The sequence below is a fragment of the Parambassis ranga genome, chromosome 2 (assembly GCF_900634625.1).
Source record: "Parambassis ranga chromosome 2, fParRan2.1, whole genome shotgun sequence".
Classification (NCBI taxonomy): domain Eukaryota; kingdom Metazoa; phylum Chordata; class Actinopteri; family Ambassidae; genus Parambassis; species Parambassis ranga.
This window is the reverse complement of record NC_041023.1, coordinates 22,867,213-22,886,721: the sequence shown is the minus strand read 5'-3', so window position 1 is coordinate 22,886,721 and position 19,509 is coordinate 22,867,213. Positions and strand designations below refer to the sequence as shown.

The 19,509-nt window shown below is 43.4% G+C and overlaps 1 protein-coding gene across 3 annotated transcripts in view; it reads left to right on the top strand.

Moving 5' to 3' along the window:
• The first annotated feature begins 4,860 nt into the window (after positions 1-4,860).
• Positions 4,861-19,509, top strand: part of ppfia2 (PTPRF interacting protein alpha 2) — a 31,833-nt gene continuing 17,184 nt past the window's right edge. For all 3 annotated transcript variants that reach the window (XM_028424973.1, XM_028424963.1, XM_028424955.1), the window contains exons 1-10: positions 4,861-5,006; positions 5,686-5,760; positions 9,570-9,680; positions 12,450-12,671; positions 13,745-13,891; positions 16,435-16,569; positions 17,225-17,308; positions 18,382-18,513; positions 18,629-18,691; positions 18,969-19,060. In XM_028424973.1, the coding sequence (XP_028280774.1) occupies positions 4,896-5,006; positions 5,686-5,760; positions 9,570-9,680; positions 12,450-12,671; positions 13,745-13,891; positions 16,435-16,569; positions 17,225-17,308; positions 18,382-18,513; positions 18,629-18,691; positions 18,969-19,060 (1,172 nt within the window). In that variant the 5' untranslated portion in view covers positions 4,861-4,895. The remainder of the gene's footprint in view (positions 5,007-5,685; positions 5,761-9,569; positions 9,681-12,449; positions 12,672-13,744; positions 13,892-16,434; positions 16,570-17,224; positions 17,309-18,381; positions 18,514-18,628; positions 18,692-18,968; positions 19,061-19,509) is intronic.

The window sequence follows — 19,509 nt, the reverse complement described above, 5'->3', positions numbered from 1 at the left end:
GTGAGGAGTATTTGTGGCTCTGTAAAGGTCTATAAGGATTTGTTGCACTGCTATGAGACACAATATTGCTTTGCTCCCTGCAGTCTGTCTGTAACACTTATTGTCCACGACTCCTGAAGGACAGATGGTGTACACATTCTGAGTTACAATGATGTCCTCACATTGTTGTATTTAGCTGAGAGAAAATGGATTCATTTATTGGTCTGATGGTTTGTTTTGTCTTTAGAAGGGGTGTGGGGCTGTTGCTTCTTTGTGCAGTGATGCTTCTTATTCTGCATATACTGCATGCTCTGCACACATTTTCCTCGTTTGATTCTGAAATCAAACACCGGCATGTTGTTTATTGTCACATCAAACCGTTCTAAATTAAAATAGGATGCAGGAAGTCACAGTTGTGATTCCTTTGTACCTGCCTGATGTGACCTCCTCTAGAGATACACGTGTTTCTTCTGGCTATGCTTAATTTAGACAGAGATGGCAGGGACAGAGGTTTGAAGTCTTCAAGCCATCCTGTTTCTTCTTACAGGCATGAGATGGTGACATACTCAGGATCTCTACCGTGGGTCACTGATGTTCTTTCTTCTCCTCCGGCCTGTCCTCCATGTTCTCATCTTTACATGTTGTATTCTTCTTCTCTTTATCTCCTCTGCCCACTCCACCTTCTCATCTTGTTTTTCTCTGCCCACTCTACTCTTGTTATCTTCTTCTCTCCCCTCCTACGTTTTCTTCACTTACTCACTTTCTACCTTTCTACCTCTTCCTCCTCCTCCTTTTACTCTTTCTTTACTTTCCTCTCTGTACTTATCCTTCCTGCTCTGAATTCTAATACAGTTTATACTAGTACTATGGGCTGCTGCGGCACAGTAGCTGTATTACAGCAGATTAGCCTGCTAATTAGTAAAGTCCTCTTTTCAGTTCCTCTGTGGGGTTCAGTTTAATCTACCCGCTGACGTTCGACACCATGTCTGAGATTATTTCTGCCTCTAAAATATATCTGCATGAGTAAAACTGCAAGCTGCCACAGTGATGCGGCCTCAGCACCCGTCAGTCCATCACCCACAGCAGCTGCGCAGTCTGTCCGCTCAGCTGTCGCTCACAGTGCTGCGCTCCGGTTGTACTCTGCAGCCAGCGAGCACAAAGGCGGGACTGTGGTTTTGTGCTGTCACTCAGTACTGTACGTGTAAATCCACTACACCTGGCACTGTGCCTGCACGACTGGATAGAGCCAATCTGTTTCATCCACAGATTACCATCCAATCGTTCCCTTTTATTGGACATGTATGTAATGAAATGTGTATCAGCTGATGGAGGTTTGTAGCGTTGCCCCAGGAGGCTGTAAAACTAAAGTGCAATAACATTAGTGAGTTGTAGCAGAGGTTGCTTTTATTTCACAGTCTCTTATTCCCAGCCAGCAGCAGCTTTATGTTGCATTGCATCATTGTACCTTACACAATGGAGGCCTATTGCAGAGTATTGTGTGATGCTGACCTGCTGTCTCTTCCTTTTCTCTCTTTTTTTGTTGTTGCTTTAGGAGTTTGCTGCACTGACCAAGGAGCTGAATGCCTGCAGGGAGCAGCTGCTGGAGAAGGAGGAGGAGATCTCTGAGCTGAAAGCAGAGAGGAACAACACCAGGGTGAGGAGCAGCCTGCACATACATCCTGAAACATTTACCAAACCACACCAATACATATGGACTAAAGCCAAACTATACACTGCTAAATGTGTAAAGGAAAGATGGAGCCAAAGGGATGGAAGTGGTTTCAATATTAGTAATACAGACAACTGCTAGTGTTTTAGTTATTATCAGCCTAAATAACATTTGTTTCCATACAGTAACTTACTCAAGGTTTACTTTTACTTTTTGACTTGTCTAACGCAGGCTGGAAATATAACAGAAATGTACATGTTGAGAGAAATGAGAGAGAATTGTTGCATACCTCATGTGAGGTATGCAACAATTCTGTCACACGTCATATCATATAGCAATATATTTCATCATATTGCATCATGTTGTAGCATGCTGTATTGTATCATATCGTATCATATCACATCGCATCGTATTGCATATCATATCATATCATATCATATCATATCATATCATATCATATCATATCATATCATATCATATCATATCATATCATATCATATCATATCATATCATATCATATCATATCATATCATTTTGCATTGCATCCAGTTATTTATTGAACCATTTAACAGTGTATGATATCACATTATATTCATATACATTTGCATTGTATTGTATCATACTGCATTAAATAGCATCAGATGGTGAGTTTTTATGTCTAAACCTAGACGACAGCTGAAAACTTAAGTGGTCAGAAAGGAAACATGAACTTCAGCCTTGTGGGTATTTTTTTATTTTTGCATTTTGTGAAGTTTTCACAAGTTGTCCGAGATTTTACCGTCCGTCTGCTGCATGCTGTGATAGACGCCATCCAGAGGAAGCTTAAGCTATCTGGTGGGCATGGTTTTAAGGCTGCAGAAGTGCTGGAGCATCCATGCAAACTGTTTCCAATGCCTAGACATACCTCATTAGGTCTCCACATTCTGCCTGAACATTTTTCCCCTTTTTGCCCATGGATGGCTGCTCAACAGTAAAACTAAGTCTAAATGGCACTGATGCCCTGCAGTGTCCGGTTCAAAGAAGGAAAAAAAAAACACAAACAAACCTAAAAACATTATCGGATCAGCTCGATTTTTGTGGAGCTGTATCTTCAATAAAAAACATTTCCTCTTTAAAGCAGCGAGCACACACTGCTGTTGACAGATAACACTCTGTTTTCCATCCCAGTGCTGATTAAGTGTGGATTTACCGTCTTGCAGTATCTTTCTCCGGTGGAGGCGAGACAGCTTTAGCACAACACTGACTGAGAAACACAGACGAGGTGCGAGGAAATGGGGACAGACAAAAGTCATTTTCACACTCTCACTTTATTATCACCTCAAATCCTCCAACGGCAATTACCAGGCAAACTTTAATTAAGCCCGGTTTTGTCACTGGTCGGATTTTACAGTTGGTAATTAAATCTGGGAAGGCGTGTTCAGACAGTCAGTGGACAACAGATGTGAGGACTGTGGAAGGACAAGTTATGGATTATTGGAGATTAATATCAACACAGAAAGGCATTCGTGTATAGAAACACAAACACAAGTGGCTGTAAGACAAGAAATATGAACGGAACAGGCTGAGTAAACACTTCCTGATTGATCGGACTGTGGGTTGACAGTGCAGGAGTATGTGTGCAGATATGGTGGCTGCTGATGGACGGCTGAATCCGAGGAGGAGACGACACTTCGTCTCAGAGGTCTTTTCTCAGTGTAACTAGTCGCTCCTGCAGAGATTCTGATCATTTATTGCTGTTGCAATGTAGAAAAACCTGGACAATAACACACAGAAAGTGAAATATTGTGGACTGTGTCCCTGTTTTGTGGCTCAGACTTCATGTTATTGATTAGCTTTGGATCCAGGTAGGCAGAATTACTGTGTTCACAACAACGTATGTAGCTTCTTCACAACCTAAACTAAGCTAGTTTAATAAATGTATTTTACTCACTGCAGTCATACATATTTAGTTTTTTTAGCAGCTGATTCTCAGTGCTGTGTTGAAGCAGAGACAGCAGCTTGATTTAACCAGTTGTTAACCACAGAATGCATTTAATCCAGCTGCAGTGTGTTTGGGCTGATGAGGTGAAGGTATGTGAGGATGATGAAGCCAGTGAGGTTTTTCTCATAAAAAACACAGCAGTCATTTTAATCAGATCATTATCATAAAGTGTTATTATATTGTTAAATTATAATGGATGTTGGATCCAGAATCACCACAAAACTGCATCATTGAGTCCAGGATTTCATGCAGGATTGCACAATGGAACTTTAGCAGTAAATAATGTTTTATCTCTTCCAGGCAGATTTCAGTTGTTTTGTAGTGCATGGCTGCCTGTTGACTTGACATGTTAACAACCTAGATGACCTTTTGTGCACCAGTAACTGTGACAGCAGTAACACTGCTACCACTCAGTAGTCCCTCCAGTGTGGGCACATCTATCCAAAGATGTGAAAATTAGCTTATAATGGTATCTACCGTAATTCCTTGTTGTGTGGCTAATCTGGCCACTATATTCACAAGCTTTTTTAGATAAATGTGTATTTTATCAGCTAATAAAGCAAAGTGTTGCTGGTTTCATCTAAAAACATCCAAACAACACTGACATTTTGTCACGACCTGGTGTTTAGTTCTGGTTTTGTTTCCTTGTTTTGGGTTCTCTGTTTATTCTGTGTCCTGTTGTCTTTGATAGGTTGTTGTTCTGTCCCCTGGGTTTCTGTTTTTGTGATGTTGTCTTGTGCTTCCTGTTTTATTTTGATAGCCTTGTCCTCCTTGTGTATTGTCTTGTGTTTTCCCTCCTTGTGTGATCACCTGCCCTAATGTGTGCAACCTGTGCCTCGTTGTCTACCCTGGTCCCTTTGTATATAGTCTGTGTCTTCCCCTCTGTCATTGCTAGTTCGTCTTGTCTGGTGTAGGGTTTGTTTCTGTCTGTGCCTTGTCTATGCCATGCCATGCCTTGTTCCTCGCCTACCATGCCATGTACTTCTGCCTGACCTTGGGGTGGTCCAGGTAGTAGCCTTGTTCATGCTATGTTTTTTGTTCTTGCCTTTTTATGCCAAGTGCCTGTTTGCCTTAATCTAGTTTTGCCACGCAAAGTGTGATTTTTAGTTGTGTAGTTGTGTAGTGTACCTGCTAATTTGGCCTGCCCTGTAGGTAAAGTCAGTAAAGTAACTGACATTCACCCTCGCTGCAACTTCTGTGTTTGTTTTTCAGTTACTGCTGGAACACCTGGAGTGCCTGGTCTCCAGACACGAACGCTCGCTACGTATGACGGTGGTGAAGAGGCAGGCTCAGTCTCCTTCAGGAGTCTCCAGCGAGGTTGAAGTCCTCAAAGCGCTAAAGTCCCTGTTTGAACACCATAAAGCCCTCGATGAGAAGGTAACTCTGCCTCCATTAGCACATTGCACAATGACTTTTCTATTTTAAGCTAATTTTCATTATGAAAATAATGCAATATGTTATTATATGTTGATGGATTTAACATCTAACACCTTAGCCTCTACATGCCCCATTCATTATTCCTCCTGCCTCCTTCCTGCCTGCTGATTTATGACCTCAGCACCCTGTGTGATATCACCGCTTCCCTTGTAATCCATTCACCCTCTCCTTAAAAAGCCATCATTCATAAAGCATGTCTAATGGCACCCTGTTCCACAGAATAAAAGCTGTCTTGGGTAGCTATAGAAGGGAGGAGAAGGTTAACTTCTAATCCAGGATCAAGCTCTGCTATGATCTGACCCTCTATTGCGCCGGAGTGGTGCACACCATGTGGTGCAAGTAATTGTTCCATCACAGCCATGACAAAACCTAAAGGAGGCGAGTGTAGGAGGGGGAATCTCCTCCCGGCACCCAGCGCTTTAAAAGCAGTAAGAGCCTCATGATGGTACTTTGAAGCCACAGCAAAGTGTTATTGTGAGGCTGAGGGAGGAAAAGAGGGCCGCTAATTCTGCTTCTCCTCTGCTGGGTTAACTCTTACCTGCCCAGACAGCAGTCAGAGTGCATCATACTGTATGTCATTAATGTCTGAAAGGTGATCGTGATCTATGTTTATTTTCAGGTAAGAGAGAGACTACGAGTGTCACTGGAGAGGGTGTCCGCCTTGGAAGAGGAACTCACAGCAGCCAATCAGGAGGTGAAAGCTAATATAATTTTATATAGCCTATATATATATAATTAGTATAAGATATCAACATATACAGAAGACACAAAAAATAATGAAAAATGAAGGTAGCTATACCTTGCTATATTATGATACATTTAGAGACTGTATAAAGATGGATGCCATGACACCTCCCTTCTATCGCATTTATCTGTGTTAAGTTGATTAGACCTCTGATTAATTATTGTTGGCTAACAAAATGCTAAAGTAGTTAGCAGCCAACAAAACAGCCAAGCTACTGGCTTGACATAGAAGGTGAATGAGTGACTTTGTGTATACATCAATGGTGTTTGGTCTGTGTACATTCAACTATATACTTGAATGTGTACTGCTTGTTTTTGTGGATGTAAATCTTACACTATGTTGTGTCCAGAGATGCATAGTGAATTATGTATTAGCTCAAACACCACCAGCGCCTCCACTGGCCCTCCGTAGGACAAAAGAACACGGTGCAGGGCGTCAGTGGCTGAAGTGCAGCACTGACAGAAGAGCGGCCTCTCTTTACTGATGTGGTCTAACTCTTTCTGAACCTCCTGGCTCAGACCCAGCAGCAGTGCAGAGAGAGCAGCTCCTGCTCTGCAGATGGTCCTGTTTCAGCTGAGAAAAACCCTCCGGCTGCCACTTCACAGCCTGTCAAACATGCCAGTCTAACACTCGGGCCTGGAATAAAAGTCAGTAAGGAGGGGAACGAGAAGACGGGAGGCGGAAAGAAGGATGGACAGAGAGAGAGAGAGAGGGGAAATAGCTGCAGCAGACAGAAATAGAAGTGGCAGGTGGGAAGAGGAGGCAGGTTGTGTGTGTGGTTTAATGAGAGCGCAGAGGTTGCTGGACGGAGCACATGTGACAAGGTGTAAAGACAAGAGTGAGGCTCACCAGACATAATGATATGTCTGCTTGAAAATAAAAAAGGGAAGTTTTTTTTTTTTAAAAGCAGTGAGCAGTAAAAAAATAATGTGACAGTCCGCTGGTTGGTAAAGCTGCCGCTCATTTTTCTCTACCAGCATTTAACTGAGCTGTAAAGTCACTGACAGACATCTCAGCAGAGGACGCAGCACTTTGAAGAATTTTCTCACATCACACACACGCCAAGGTTAGAAAGCCTGTACAGTACATCTGCCAGGCCGGCCCTCATAAATGGTTAACACACCGCTTGTCAGCGCTGTGGACGAGATGAGTGATTGGACCTTGAGGCGGTGGGAGGCAGCAGTTCAACTGGATTTTGCCGAATAGAAATGTCCACACTTCACAGGCTCCAGGGAGGCGGGCAGAGCCGCCAGCGTGCTGACTGGTAATTGATTTGCGATGGAGGTCTGGTATGAGACTTTTTTCCCTTGCAGAGATTTCAGACCACACATCCGTGCCTGATGAAATCAGCGACCTTTGACCTCATGCGGTCACAGGTGTTTAAGTGGCTGCGCGCTGATGACTGCCAGTGATGGTGCTGCAGAAAAAGAGATTATTGATATATGATGATTGTTTACTTAAAAGATGATGATAAACATTAGTCTGTTTAAATATTAAAAATAGCTATTTATCTAGGAAGTGCAAATTTTTTTTAATTTTAAAAGCTTGTGATTGTGATTTAGGCGCATTGCAGCAAACCCTCACCTTGACAACATCAATCTTTTATACTCTTAAGAGCAGCCCCTGGCATGCACACACACACACACAGACACACCTCAGATACACACCTCTCATTTCAGCACTCCAGACGTGTTTAGGAAAGATAAGGAAATTACGATGCTGTGCGGTTAAAAAGCTCCACGTTGTGCTTCTTCTCACTTTCTATCTGATATCTGCCTTTGATGAGAGGTAGATCAACAACATCAAAAGAAATAATAGGCCGCCGTGTTCACTTGTGTCACTGTTCACTGTGTCTGGCAAACTTCTCCTTTCTGTAATATCAGAGCAGGAGACACATCTGTAGCACTCCCTTTGTTTGTTGTTCCTTCATGTCAGGGGTGGTGTTAGTGTTTGATCTCTGCAGATGAAGAAATGACAGACTTTCTCAGAATAATTGTACTGAGACATATGGAGGGATAATTATCCCCCTGCATAGACACAATAATAGACACTCAATGTGCCTCTGGAAAGGAACTAGTAAGTAAATAGGAAGAGGAACCACTTTAAACACGGTTGGTGTCAGTGAGGGCAGGTGAAGTAAACCTGATGATGCCGGAGAGTTGTTTCATTGATCGTCTCACCTCACTGTTCACCACCACCATGCCTGCTGCAGAAAGAGAAACACAGTGTTCTCCCTCCATATAGATCCATTCAGTAACTGTATTATAAGCTTTATTTGTGAACTGTGTGATGCATCTAATAACAGATCTCTGTCTGGGCTGCTTTGGAAACTGTAATTGAAATCATCCAACAAAAAAAGGCACAAAAAAGGGAAAACATGCAGATTTGAGGGTTGGGGATAGTTCAGAGTTTAAAGCTTCTGGATAGTAGAAGCAGCAGGATGCAGCTTTAATCACATCATGCTAACAGCACACCACATGGGCTGTAGTAATTTCTGTTGTGTTCCTTTTTTTTGCGATTTGGGAATCGGAGTGAAATTATTTTACTAGATATTTGTATGGACTGCTTTCAGACACACACACACAGCCTCGTAGCACTGTCTGTGCGAGAAACAAGAAGTGATGGCTAATCTAGAGCTAACACTGGCTGCTACAGTTAGCAGTACAGTACTTTTCTCGCAAAATATACAAAATTGTACCACAGCATCCACAGGCGTCATTTTGCTAGGTGTTTGGGGATGCTTCTATTTCTGCATGTACCACTCTTGACAGAATGTCTTATACACAAACATAGACCTTGTTTTGGATACAAACAATGAGTAAAGTGTTGGGATAGGATCACAATCTAACACAATCAGTCACACCGGTTGAGCTAACCTCAACACAGCAGTGAACAGAACTGTTGCTTTGATATAATGAGAATTTTGAGCATCAAAATGCTAGTTTGTTTTATTCGAAAGCAGCATTTTCATCTCACGAACGCACACAAACGTGAATAAAAATGTGTATTTTTGAACTTCTTTCCTGGTTTTTGTGATCTGTTTTTTGTCATGTACAGCCATCAAGATTAAATGCTTGAAATAAGAAAAAAAAACAACACATATTGTTTGTAGAGTCAATGTTGTCTCCAGTTCAGAAACCTCCTTTAATACAACAGGAGTTTTGTATTTGTGTTTATCGGCTTATTTCTGTGTGTCTTAACAAAAAAAGGTGACCAGACATGAGTTAAAACAAAGAAAATGTTACTGAAAGCTAACCAATGTCTTTAGGAGGATGTGTTGGGTCGGTGGGTCATTTTTTAATCAGATTGCTTGTGTTGTTTTGGAAAGTACAAGAGGCTCCACAAAGTGCCAGGAGCTTCAAATTGTTTTTGAGAGATAGCAGCAGCAGCAGCAGCAGTTCAGTACACTGTCTACCTTTCTCTTTCCTGTCGTGAGCAGAGCGATAATCACATGGTGTCTGTCAGGGAGGAAGCTAATTATTATTGTTGTTGGTCACCCGTCTGACGGGATTATGACTTGAACTGACACCTCAGAAACATGATAATTACAGTGATTGCATCAGCGCACAGAGCTTCCAAAAATTCCTGCAGAGGCACGTACTGTAATTTACTATTATTGCATAAAAAGCAGACCTGTTAAGGCCCTTATGCACTTGTGTGTGCATGCTTCTCATTACACACAAAGATTTGACCGTGTGTATTAACTGTAAGGCTTTATTTAAGCTCTGACATCTGGATATTTTATTTTTGTCCTGTAGATCGTGGCCTTACGGGAGCAGAATGCTCACATCCAGAGAAAAGTGGCGTCTGGAGATGGAGCAGAGGACATTCTGGAGGGCAGTGAAGCTCAACAGAAGGTCCATGGCAAGGTGAGCATCCAGGAAGATGTTTAAGCCTGCAAACAGGAAGTAAAGCTCAAGCTCAGTCTACTTAGGTTTTGTGCTCTAAGGACCCATTCACACTGGTCGCATGCGTCGTGAACCAGATGTATCATGTCACTAGCGGGATTCGCTAGCCGGATTTGCACTCAGACCTGAGCCACATTTAAGCCAATCCAGCTAGATCCACCTTCAAGAGGTGTATCGGGATCTATCTGAATATATCCGAATTCGCATTGTTCAGACTCAGAAAACAACTATCCGGATATATCCAGATACGGCCTCATCTATACTGGGCGTTTCATCAGGTTTGCATGTAGTCTGATGATCTGTGGTCGAGTGGACACTCCCAGCTATGCAGGAGCACACGTGCACGCCTGACACTGAATATTAATTTCCCTTCTGATTATTAATTTAAAGGCAGAGGTGTAACCGCGTCCACAGTTTTTGGATTACTCTGATGCTGTTTTATATCTGAGCAGACGCAAAAGAAAAAACAATTAACATGCAGACAGCAGCGGAGGATACCTGGGTAGATCAATGGAGATGCTATTACTCAGCAGGGGGGGAGGGTGGGGGTGCAGCTCAGGGTAGTAAAGATGTGAGGAGTGTGCATGCTGAGGCAGGGGGGGTAATGAAGAGACAGCCATCATCTGCTCTGCTCTGTGCTGATAAAAGAAAATGTGTGCTGTTTGTTTGTGTGTGTATGTATATGTTAGTTGTGATATGATGGCGTGAGGGTTATTAATCACACAGAGATGTGTCCACTTGATTTATGAAAAACACGCTCGTGTTCAGTGGTCATCAATGTGGCAGGTGGGGCGAGGTCAGAGAGAGGCGAAGGATTCAGAGAGCACGGTGACTCTTTCAGCTCTGAATCTGCCTGATAACCAGCTAATGCAGCCTGACAGATGAAGACAGCTGCTTCTTAATTTTTCATCCAGTAATCATGCAGCTGTGGAGCAGGTCATTGACCTTCACCACTTTAAACAACCTGCACGTCCTGGACCTGTGTGACACGTCGATGCATCTGCTGCAATTTGTAACAAAATGTAATTTTCAGTTCAAACTAGAGCTGTCAAAGTTAATGCACTTATAATGTGCCTCTGATGTTCTGTCATTATGACTCTTGGCCCGCCCAAGAAACAGTTTGGAACATCAGGATATCCTGCAACAGTGGATGGGGTGCAGAAACAAACCTCCCTCTGTCCCTTTTTTGCCGCACACATACCAGCTGCCAAGTATAACTTGTGACCCATTTATACATCCATCCGTTCTCCTAACCCACTTTATTCTACACAGGGTCGAAGGTGGGGGGCTGGAGCCTGCCACAGCTGGGGTAAGAGGTGGGGTTCATCCTAAGCCGTCTGTCACAAGGCTACACAGAGACACATCCATTCAAACAAACAGTCACACTCACACCAACAAATCAGTTAAACCAACATGCATGTGGGAGGCTCCAGCAGACATTTTCACATGTTTTGAGCCAGCCCCTACAGGCTGTGAGGTGAACTGCAGTTTTTCCCCACACAGGCTCCATTTCTCCGCCTCAGAGGTTGGCAATTGGTTCAAATTATTCACTTTCCTGCTGTGAGGCAACAGTGCTAAGAGATATTGTCATCATATTTTCATGCTGTGAGAAGCACACAAATAAAATCTGACTGACAACAGAGACAGAAAGTTTTATTTTTGGAAGTTAAAAGTAATTTGGGTGAGAACTTTTAAATGTCACGTAGCTCATTAAACAGTGCTGAAGAACAGGTGTCTCAATGTTACTGTCTGACTGTGAAACAGCTGCATGATGTTTTGTCTGTGAGGCTGTTCACAGTTAAAGTGGAACTAAGTCTTTAAACTGCCGTGATTTAATGGCTCCTGTTCCCTGCTCCGGTGAGGATGAAGAATCCTCAACCTTCACTTCTACCTGACAGTGTCTCACACAGTGAAGAGCAGACTCAGTTATTAACGTCTGCATTCCAGGCTCTTGTGTGTGTGTTCATGTGTCATTTAGTTGTTTATCTTGACCCTGTGTAAGTTAAATCTCTCTGGTATCCCCCTCATTAATCTGCCTCATGCAGAGACCAAAGGAGCTGCGCCCCTCCTGTCAAATCTAATCAGATTACTAATGCAAAGTGTCAAAGCAATTTCTCCAAAGGAGTCTGAAGTGATTCGGTCTTTGTCACCGCCGTCCAGAATCAAAGCAGAGAACGAGTCGAAAACCTGGAGCTCCTGAACTTGAATTTATTAGAGTGCTAATGTGTGTGACTCTCAAAAGGAGACGTCGTATCTGAAGTGGGAGCGAGGCTGATTTCTCAAGGCTCACTTCAGTTCGCCGGAGGAAGCCAGGGGCATGGCAGGAAATCAGAAAATTGCTTTTCATCTGGTTCACATTCAGTCTTAAGAATGTATCCGCTTTCCTGCTTTTAAAACCTGAAGTTCGGTTTCTTTATTTTGTTAAAAGTTTTTATGGTTCAAAAAACAGGAAAATACAGTTATCCTCTTCAACACCACTCTATGTTTAATCCCAACATTCCTGCGGCAGCAACACGTTCTTTATTATGTTTTTTTGCAAACCAATAATGACTGGTGTACAGTGACAGTCAGCCAGGAGGATGGTGGGAAACTACATAGAGGCGCGATGACAAAAATAAACCCCACCTGCTAACCCGTGATAGTGAGCTAGCAACGCCACTTAGGTAACAAGAAGGTCTCTCGTTAATTAAATATGCTAACACCACTAATGCCCAGACTGCTCTCTTCCAGCGTCTGTCCAATGGCTCTTTGGAGTCAGCCCATGAGGCGAGCCAGGTGGTGGAGCTGCAGGACCTGCTTGAGAAGCAGAACTACGAGCTGGCCCAGATGAAAGAGCGCATGTCCTCCCTCTCCTCGAGGGTGTCCGAGGTGGAGCAGGAGCTGGAGACCGCCCGCAAGGACCTCATCAAGTCAGAGGAGATGAACAACAAGTACCAGAGGGACATCAAAGAGGTTACAGCACACACACACACATTTGCAAGGCAATAACAGTTGCAAGAGAGACATCAAAGAAGGCTACAGTAGTAGCAACCTAAAAAAAGCTTCAATTTGCATGTGCTCTGTCTGTCCTTCTCTATGACTGTTTATATCACTCGCATGAATTCATGCACAAAGAAGCTCTTTAAATCAATCACATTAATCCTTAATAAATATTGCCACATCTCACTATAAAAAAACTTCCCAAGGACACTTAGTAAAAAGAAAAACAAACGACAAGCAGCCTTTAAGACGGTGTGTTGACACCTAAAATCATCTAAAATCCTAAAATCATCACCTGTGCAGCAATGAGGATGTAGTGTTCAATATATGGTCTGTGTGAGGGTAAATACCTGTCAAGTGGGCTGCATATGCATATAAGCTGCTGCCCCCATGGCCCATCAGCAAGAAATTACTATTGATTGAGGCAGTTATTCTGCCGCCTTATCAAACCGACCTCGCATCACGTCCTCCCACAGCAGCTCTGTCAGAATCACAGATGTTTTGGCACCATTTTGAGTGTGTCTGCAGCAGTTCTCCAGCCACAGCTTGTCACTGCATCCATAATTTGAAATTCAAACCCTTCTATGCTAAGAAAAGAAAACATAAAAACAAGACCTAGACATGCAGATTATTAAAGGTTAAGGTGTGTTTTGACTTCTCACAGACCACAGCACAAAGTGGTCTTAATGAAGGCGGAGAGGGAACAGAAAACCATCCTGTGGTCTACGATAGGTAGAGGAGAGGGACTGTTTGGCTTGTTATCAGTGCACAGCTCAAATCTGTTTGAGAACCTCTGAAATTGTTTGCATTAACAACAACAATTGGGCTCATATTTCACTGCTATTCTGAATTGATTGCAGTTTTCTGTTCCATAATGAAGTTTTGTATTTCAACATAAATCAAAAATATAGTACAAAACTCATGTACTTATATCAAGTTTACAAACTGCATTGTAGAAATTCTCTGTGCAGAGCAGCTACGAGACATTTCCTGAAGTTTTTCGTGCAGCCTTGGTTGTTGTTGGCTGATTTTTGTTGTGTGTGCAGGCCATGTGTCAAAAGGAGGACATGGAGGAGCGGATCGTCACGCTGGAGAAACGCTACCTGAGCGCCCAGCGAGAGGCCACGTCCGTGCACGACATCAACGACAAGCTGGAGAACGAGTTGGCCAACAAGGAGGCGTTCCTCAGACAGGTCTGTAACAGTCCGAGCAGCCGAACTACGTATCTACCGCATCGTCAGTCAGTCATACAGGAATAGAAAGTGATGCTCCTGCATGTGTAGCGCGCTTCCTGACAGTTGTCAGAGCCCTTTGAGCTGTTCCACTGAGGTCTGGCAATGAGAAAACCTCTTGACATTGCGTCAGATAATGTCAGAGGAAATTACTGCTGCGGATGGGTTTTACTTAATTCTTCACTTTGAGCAGATGGCTCAAAGTCATCTTCATAATTGACATAATGCTGCACAATATGATCAAACGGTGGAGCACATTTATTCCCCTTTTCATGATTCTTTGTGATTCAGTGCTGCCAATTAGATAAATTGCCTGGGCCTGGAAGATTGAGAGACATTTGTATGTGTGCAGGCATAAAATCCAGCTGAGCTCTGGAAGCATAGAAAGACCATCTCCATACTAATATGAGCCGAATGGTTGCCGTCAAAATGGCGACCGCTGAGTTCCTTCTTCATTCAGAAGAAAGGGGATGTAGTCTGAGGGAGTGAGGTTACAAACTGCTTCTACCAGGTGAGCTATTTGAGAAACCCACAATCTGCCAGATAGCTCACCTGCCCCCCTTGGTGCAGTGTCCTGGGTTCGAGTCCAGCCTGCGGCTCTGTGCTACCTGTTTTGTTCCTCTCTTTGCTCTCCATGCTTTCTGTCTCTTCCCACTGTCCACTAAAAATGCCATTAAAATATCTTAAATGTTGTCTCCCCCAGTGAGCTGACAGCTTGATCATTTGTGGCCACGTTCCTGGAAGACGCCTGGAATATTACTGTTGGTCTCCTGTGTGGTGACTGTTCTAGAAACCCCCTAAAAAACCCCTAAAGTTTTTGTGTTTGTACTCCTGCTAGCACACAAACACACTTCCACACTGAAGTCCGGGATGTAGCCGCTGATGTTTGAAGGAGGATATCACAAACTGTTGTGCTCTCCTGTGTCACCCCGAAACACTAGCGGGACGACGATACAGAGTCAGACAGAAAATATCATTGACACGCACAACACATTGCAGCCCAGGCCCGTTCCAGTCTGATTATTGCATATTGAGCTGCCAGGCCTGACGCTATAATGGCAAAGGCTGCCAAGCCAGTCCCCTCCTACTGGAAAAAAGACGCTGATCAGAGCCACAAGCTCGGCCGGGAGAAAAGTCTTAAATTAAATTAAATTTGAAACCTTTATTAGTCCCACAATGGGGAAATTGCTTAAGGCAGCCCAGCAAAGAGTGCCATATACCAGTGAGCACACTGGAGGCTATGCGGGTGAAGTGTCTTGCTCAAGGACACACAACAGTAACTAGGGAGGAGTTGGGATCAAACCACCAACCTTCCGGTTACTGGACAACCCTGCTATACCACTGAGCCACTGCTGCCCACTAACCTGCAACAAGGAAAAATAAGTCACTTGCTGGCAGTTTCACTGAGCACTAGGTTTGATTTCCGGCAAGGCCTGTATCTGAATACCTAATCAGGACAATTACCAGAGTGCTGAGAAAAAGTTGCTTTTGTCACTGTTGGCAAGTGCAGAACGGGTGCTGCTATTCTGACTGCTATGATGCTATTTTGAAGAAGTGCTGAGGCACGCTGCCAGAGCCTTCAAAAACCAGTCCTCCAACTAAAGAATCTGTGATTCTATTTTCTACCAGCCAGTGACGCTCTGCTGACATCATATAAAAAAAGAAGACATCTTTATTGTATTATCTGTCAGGGCAGAGAGCAGGAAAACTGCAAAGAACACCTGTAACCCGCTGGTTTTTCATGATCTAATGTAAAATGCATCCGTTGTTTTTTTTTTTTAATCTGCTAATGCGTTAATTTCTTGTTGTTTTAAGGAAGAAATTATTCAGTTGTTATCAGCCACTTTCAAAAGAATACATGTCAGGAAATTGGGTGAACCGTTCCTATAAAGAACAGGTTACTTTATACCAATCAATCAAAGAGGAAACACAACAAACTGCTAAAGATTTTAGAAAGCTAACAAGTAGCAGTTAGCATGGCCGGCCAAAGCTTCTTGCTAAACACACTGTTGACTATCTCTTCTTCTATTAAGGATGCTAAGTAATGGAAGTGCCACTGGTTTAGTTAAAAGTCCATAGCTTGAAGTGGGGTTAGGGTGGAGTTTGTGGTCTCATAAATGTAGCAAAAACTTAGCTGCTTCGCAAGGTTAGCAACACTTCACGTGTCCTTGCAAAATGTTGGATGAATCTCTCATCTGTCTAACTTCAACCAATCAGATGCTTCTCATGGTCATCACCATGGACCGTCATCATACAGAAACCGTTCTGAGGACTCTGATTAGATCAACCCACATTGGTTCAAGCACAACGCTTGAATCAAGCCTTATAAATATAAGAAGAATTCAGCCTTCTCGCAAGAGAAGCACCTGAAAATACTCAGGATGTGAGGTCATCATACACAACAGACCCTCATCATACAGAAATTGAGCGCCCATGATTGGTTGGTCTAAGGTTTTGCTCCTCTTTAACTGTCTCTTGTGAATCTGTTGTGTGTCTGTGTTTAGATGGAGGAGAAGAACAGGCAGCTACAGGAGAGGCTTGAGCTCGCAGAGCAGAAGCTCCAGCAGACCATGAGGAAGGCCGAGACGCTGCCAGAGGTCGAAGCTGAACTGGCCCAGAGGATAGCAGCCCTCACCAAGGTAGCACCAGCACACTGCAGGTCCACACATCTCCACAGATGCTCTCGTCTGTAGATCTGTTTTTGTACATTTTGTGTAAGTGTGCACGTGGTGTCATTGTCATGACGTGTCAACATGTCCCTCTCCTCTTCCTCGGCCGCGTAGTCTGACTCCAGCTCCTCTTCCTCCCCTGATGATTATCACTTTGTTATGGAAGCTAAACTCCAAGACATGAACTCCATTCTTAGGAAGGTAGTGCCACAGGGCATCACAGCTACTGCCGACTCCTGTAGAGAGCAGATTTCATTCATCTATCTTAATGTTTTGTGGCGAGCGTGTTCACTGGGACTCTGCTCTGGCTGTTCTACCGCCATGGGACAGCTGCATGGCACTTCTGGCTGGAGCTCATACTTGGCAGTGCTGGAGCAGCTCTCTTCCTCTTTTCATTCTGTCCTTTGGTGGCCTTGTTCCTCCATCTTCTTCCCTTTGTTTCTCTGTCCAGCTTTAAAAATCTGTAGATATCCATCTTTGATTTTTGGGGTAGAGGCTTTGGCTTGTGTTGTTGCCACTGCTTTTCTATTGTTTTGGCCCTTCAGGCTGTCAAACACACTCACATATCATCTCGCTGTGCCTTTTTTTTTTTTCTTGTCCTGTCTATTCTGTGATCCGACTGTAGGCGGAAGAGCGTCACGGGAGCATTGAGGAGCGAATGAGGCACTTGGAATGCCAGCTGGAGGAGAAGAACCAGGAGCTGCTGAGGGTGAGTCACAGCGGAGGCGTCGGTGCCAGGCAGTGTTAAACAGGCAGCCACTCCTGCATGAGCGTGACAGCTTGGGGCCACTGCAAGTGATGGCACATTGTCTGATTTGAAGCTTGACCAACAATTACATGAGTGAACACGTTTTGTTTCCTAAGTAGAAACATGCAGTAGTAGTCAAACAAAGACATAAATAGACATGCAAATCAGAATGCAGATTTAATCTGTGGATTTAATCAGATTAAAGGTCATGACTTGTGCTTTGATTACATATTTCACTTATTAAGTTGTATATTTTCTCATTAGGATGACCTTTGATGATCTTTTTTTTAAACATAAATCTCTACTGAAACCTGCTGGGTGAGCTTCATTTACATGATAATAACCTAATTAGGAATAAACTCCACTGATTGGCAGGCAGTATTCCTGCTGTCCTCATACATGGAGCCCCCAAGGATACAAACCACCCTGGTTTGTGGCCTCAGTTTTTATGACAACAGCCATTGAAAGAGGACCTTTAATACTCCTGGACCTTTAATCCATTCATGTATACTGTGTGACCCATAGTGTGCCCCATTCTTTTGAACGTTAGACCTCAGGTTGGTGGTTAAAAATTTGCCATAAATATTCACTTGGACCAAAGGAGGAGGAACTGATTCAAATTTGGTGGTCAAAGGTCACAGTGACCTCATGTAGGGCCCATTTTTGTGACAGTGACATTACAGAAACATCTCGAGTAAATGTCTAATGTACTAAGGGATTAAAGCATCATTAGATTTTGGTAGGTAGAGGTCACTGTGACCTCAAATATGTGATACCTCAGGGACATTTGGTTGGTTAAAATATGTTTTTCTTGTGAATGCCAATTTTTCAAATTTGTTTCTCTGGTTCAGTCAAGATCACTGCAGTCTCTCAGAATACATTTTTGTCTCTAATTTCATTCCATTTTGTTCAATTTCATGAACAAATTCTGACATATTTTTGCACAGATTATCAAGTTTTCCATCCGAAAGGTCTTTTGAAAAAACGTAAATCCCTCCAAATTCTTACAGACTGCTCCGTTGTTCTTCCTGCAGGCTCGACAGAGAGAAAAGATGAATGAAGAGCACAACAAGCGACTCTCGGACACGGTGGACAGACTCCTTACAGAGTCCAACGAACGTCTGCAGCTCCACCTCAAGGAGAGAATGGCAGCTCTTGAAGAGAAGGTTAAAGAAGGCAGCCGCATCAATGGAAACCTATCAATATCAGTTCAGTTTGGGTGAAGGTCAGGAGGAGATGGATTTTTCTCACCACTTCCTTTTCTTCTTCTTCTCTTTGCAGAATCTGTTAATTCAGGATTCTGAAGGTTACAGGAAACAGTACGAGGAGTCGATCCAGGAAAAAGTAGGTTGCAGAGGTTGAGAAGTGCTTGATTTTGTAATAAGAGTAGTAATGAGATTGGTTGATGAATATTGATAAGCTCCCCTATAGGGGAGGGTAGTCCGATAATTTCCACGAGCAGTATTCAAAACAATATTCAGTCATTTAGCCCCACACTTCACTCCCCAGAGATACTGTCCTCTCAGAGACACTAAGAGGACATGCACCACTGTCTGTGTTCTTTGGACATGCAGCATGAAAGAGCAGGGCTACAGTAATGCTGTCACATTGTTTCCTTCAGTCGCAGCTGGCAGACGAGATTGAGAAGCTGAGATCAGAGCTCGACCAGTTCAGGCTGAGGGCAGGCTCCCTCACAGAACCCACCCTGTCACGGTACGTTGGCTCTACCTCTGTCTGCCTGTGGGTTTACACATAAACTTCTAAGGGTAGTGGGGTCTTTAATTGAAACACAGCAACATTAGCCACTGGCTAATCTATCCAGCTAATGAAAGTCACCACGTTTTGCCATAGTGAGTCTATGGTGAAAGAGTGCACAGTAATGCTGTGGTGATGCCACATGTCATCTAGAGGTGGAGCATGAGTGGAGGTTTTGACCTGTGACAGTACCCACCTGTCATTCAAATGTTCTTTGGTATTCTGTTGGGATTGGCTCACTTTTAGAGCCACCCTCAGGTGGCCATTTGTTGAACTGCCCCTCTTTCCCGTCTGCAGTGATTTGACAAGGTGTGCTCCTTTAGAAGTAACACAGTGTACGCAGGTAGCAAATTACTAAGGCAGATATGCTAATGATGTCTTATCCCAAACAGCAGAATAAAGAGATG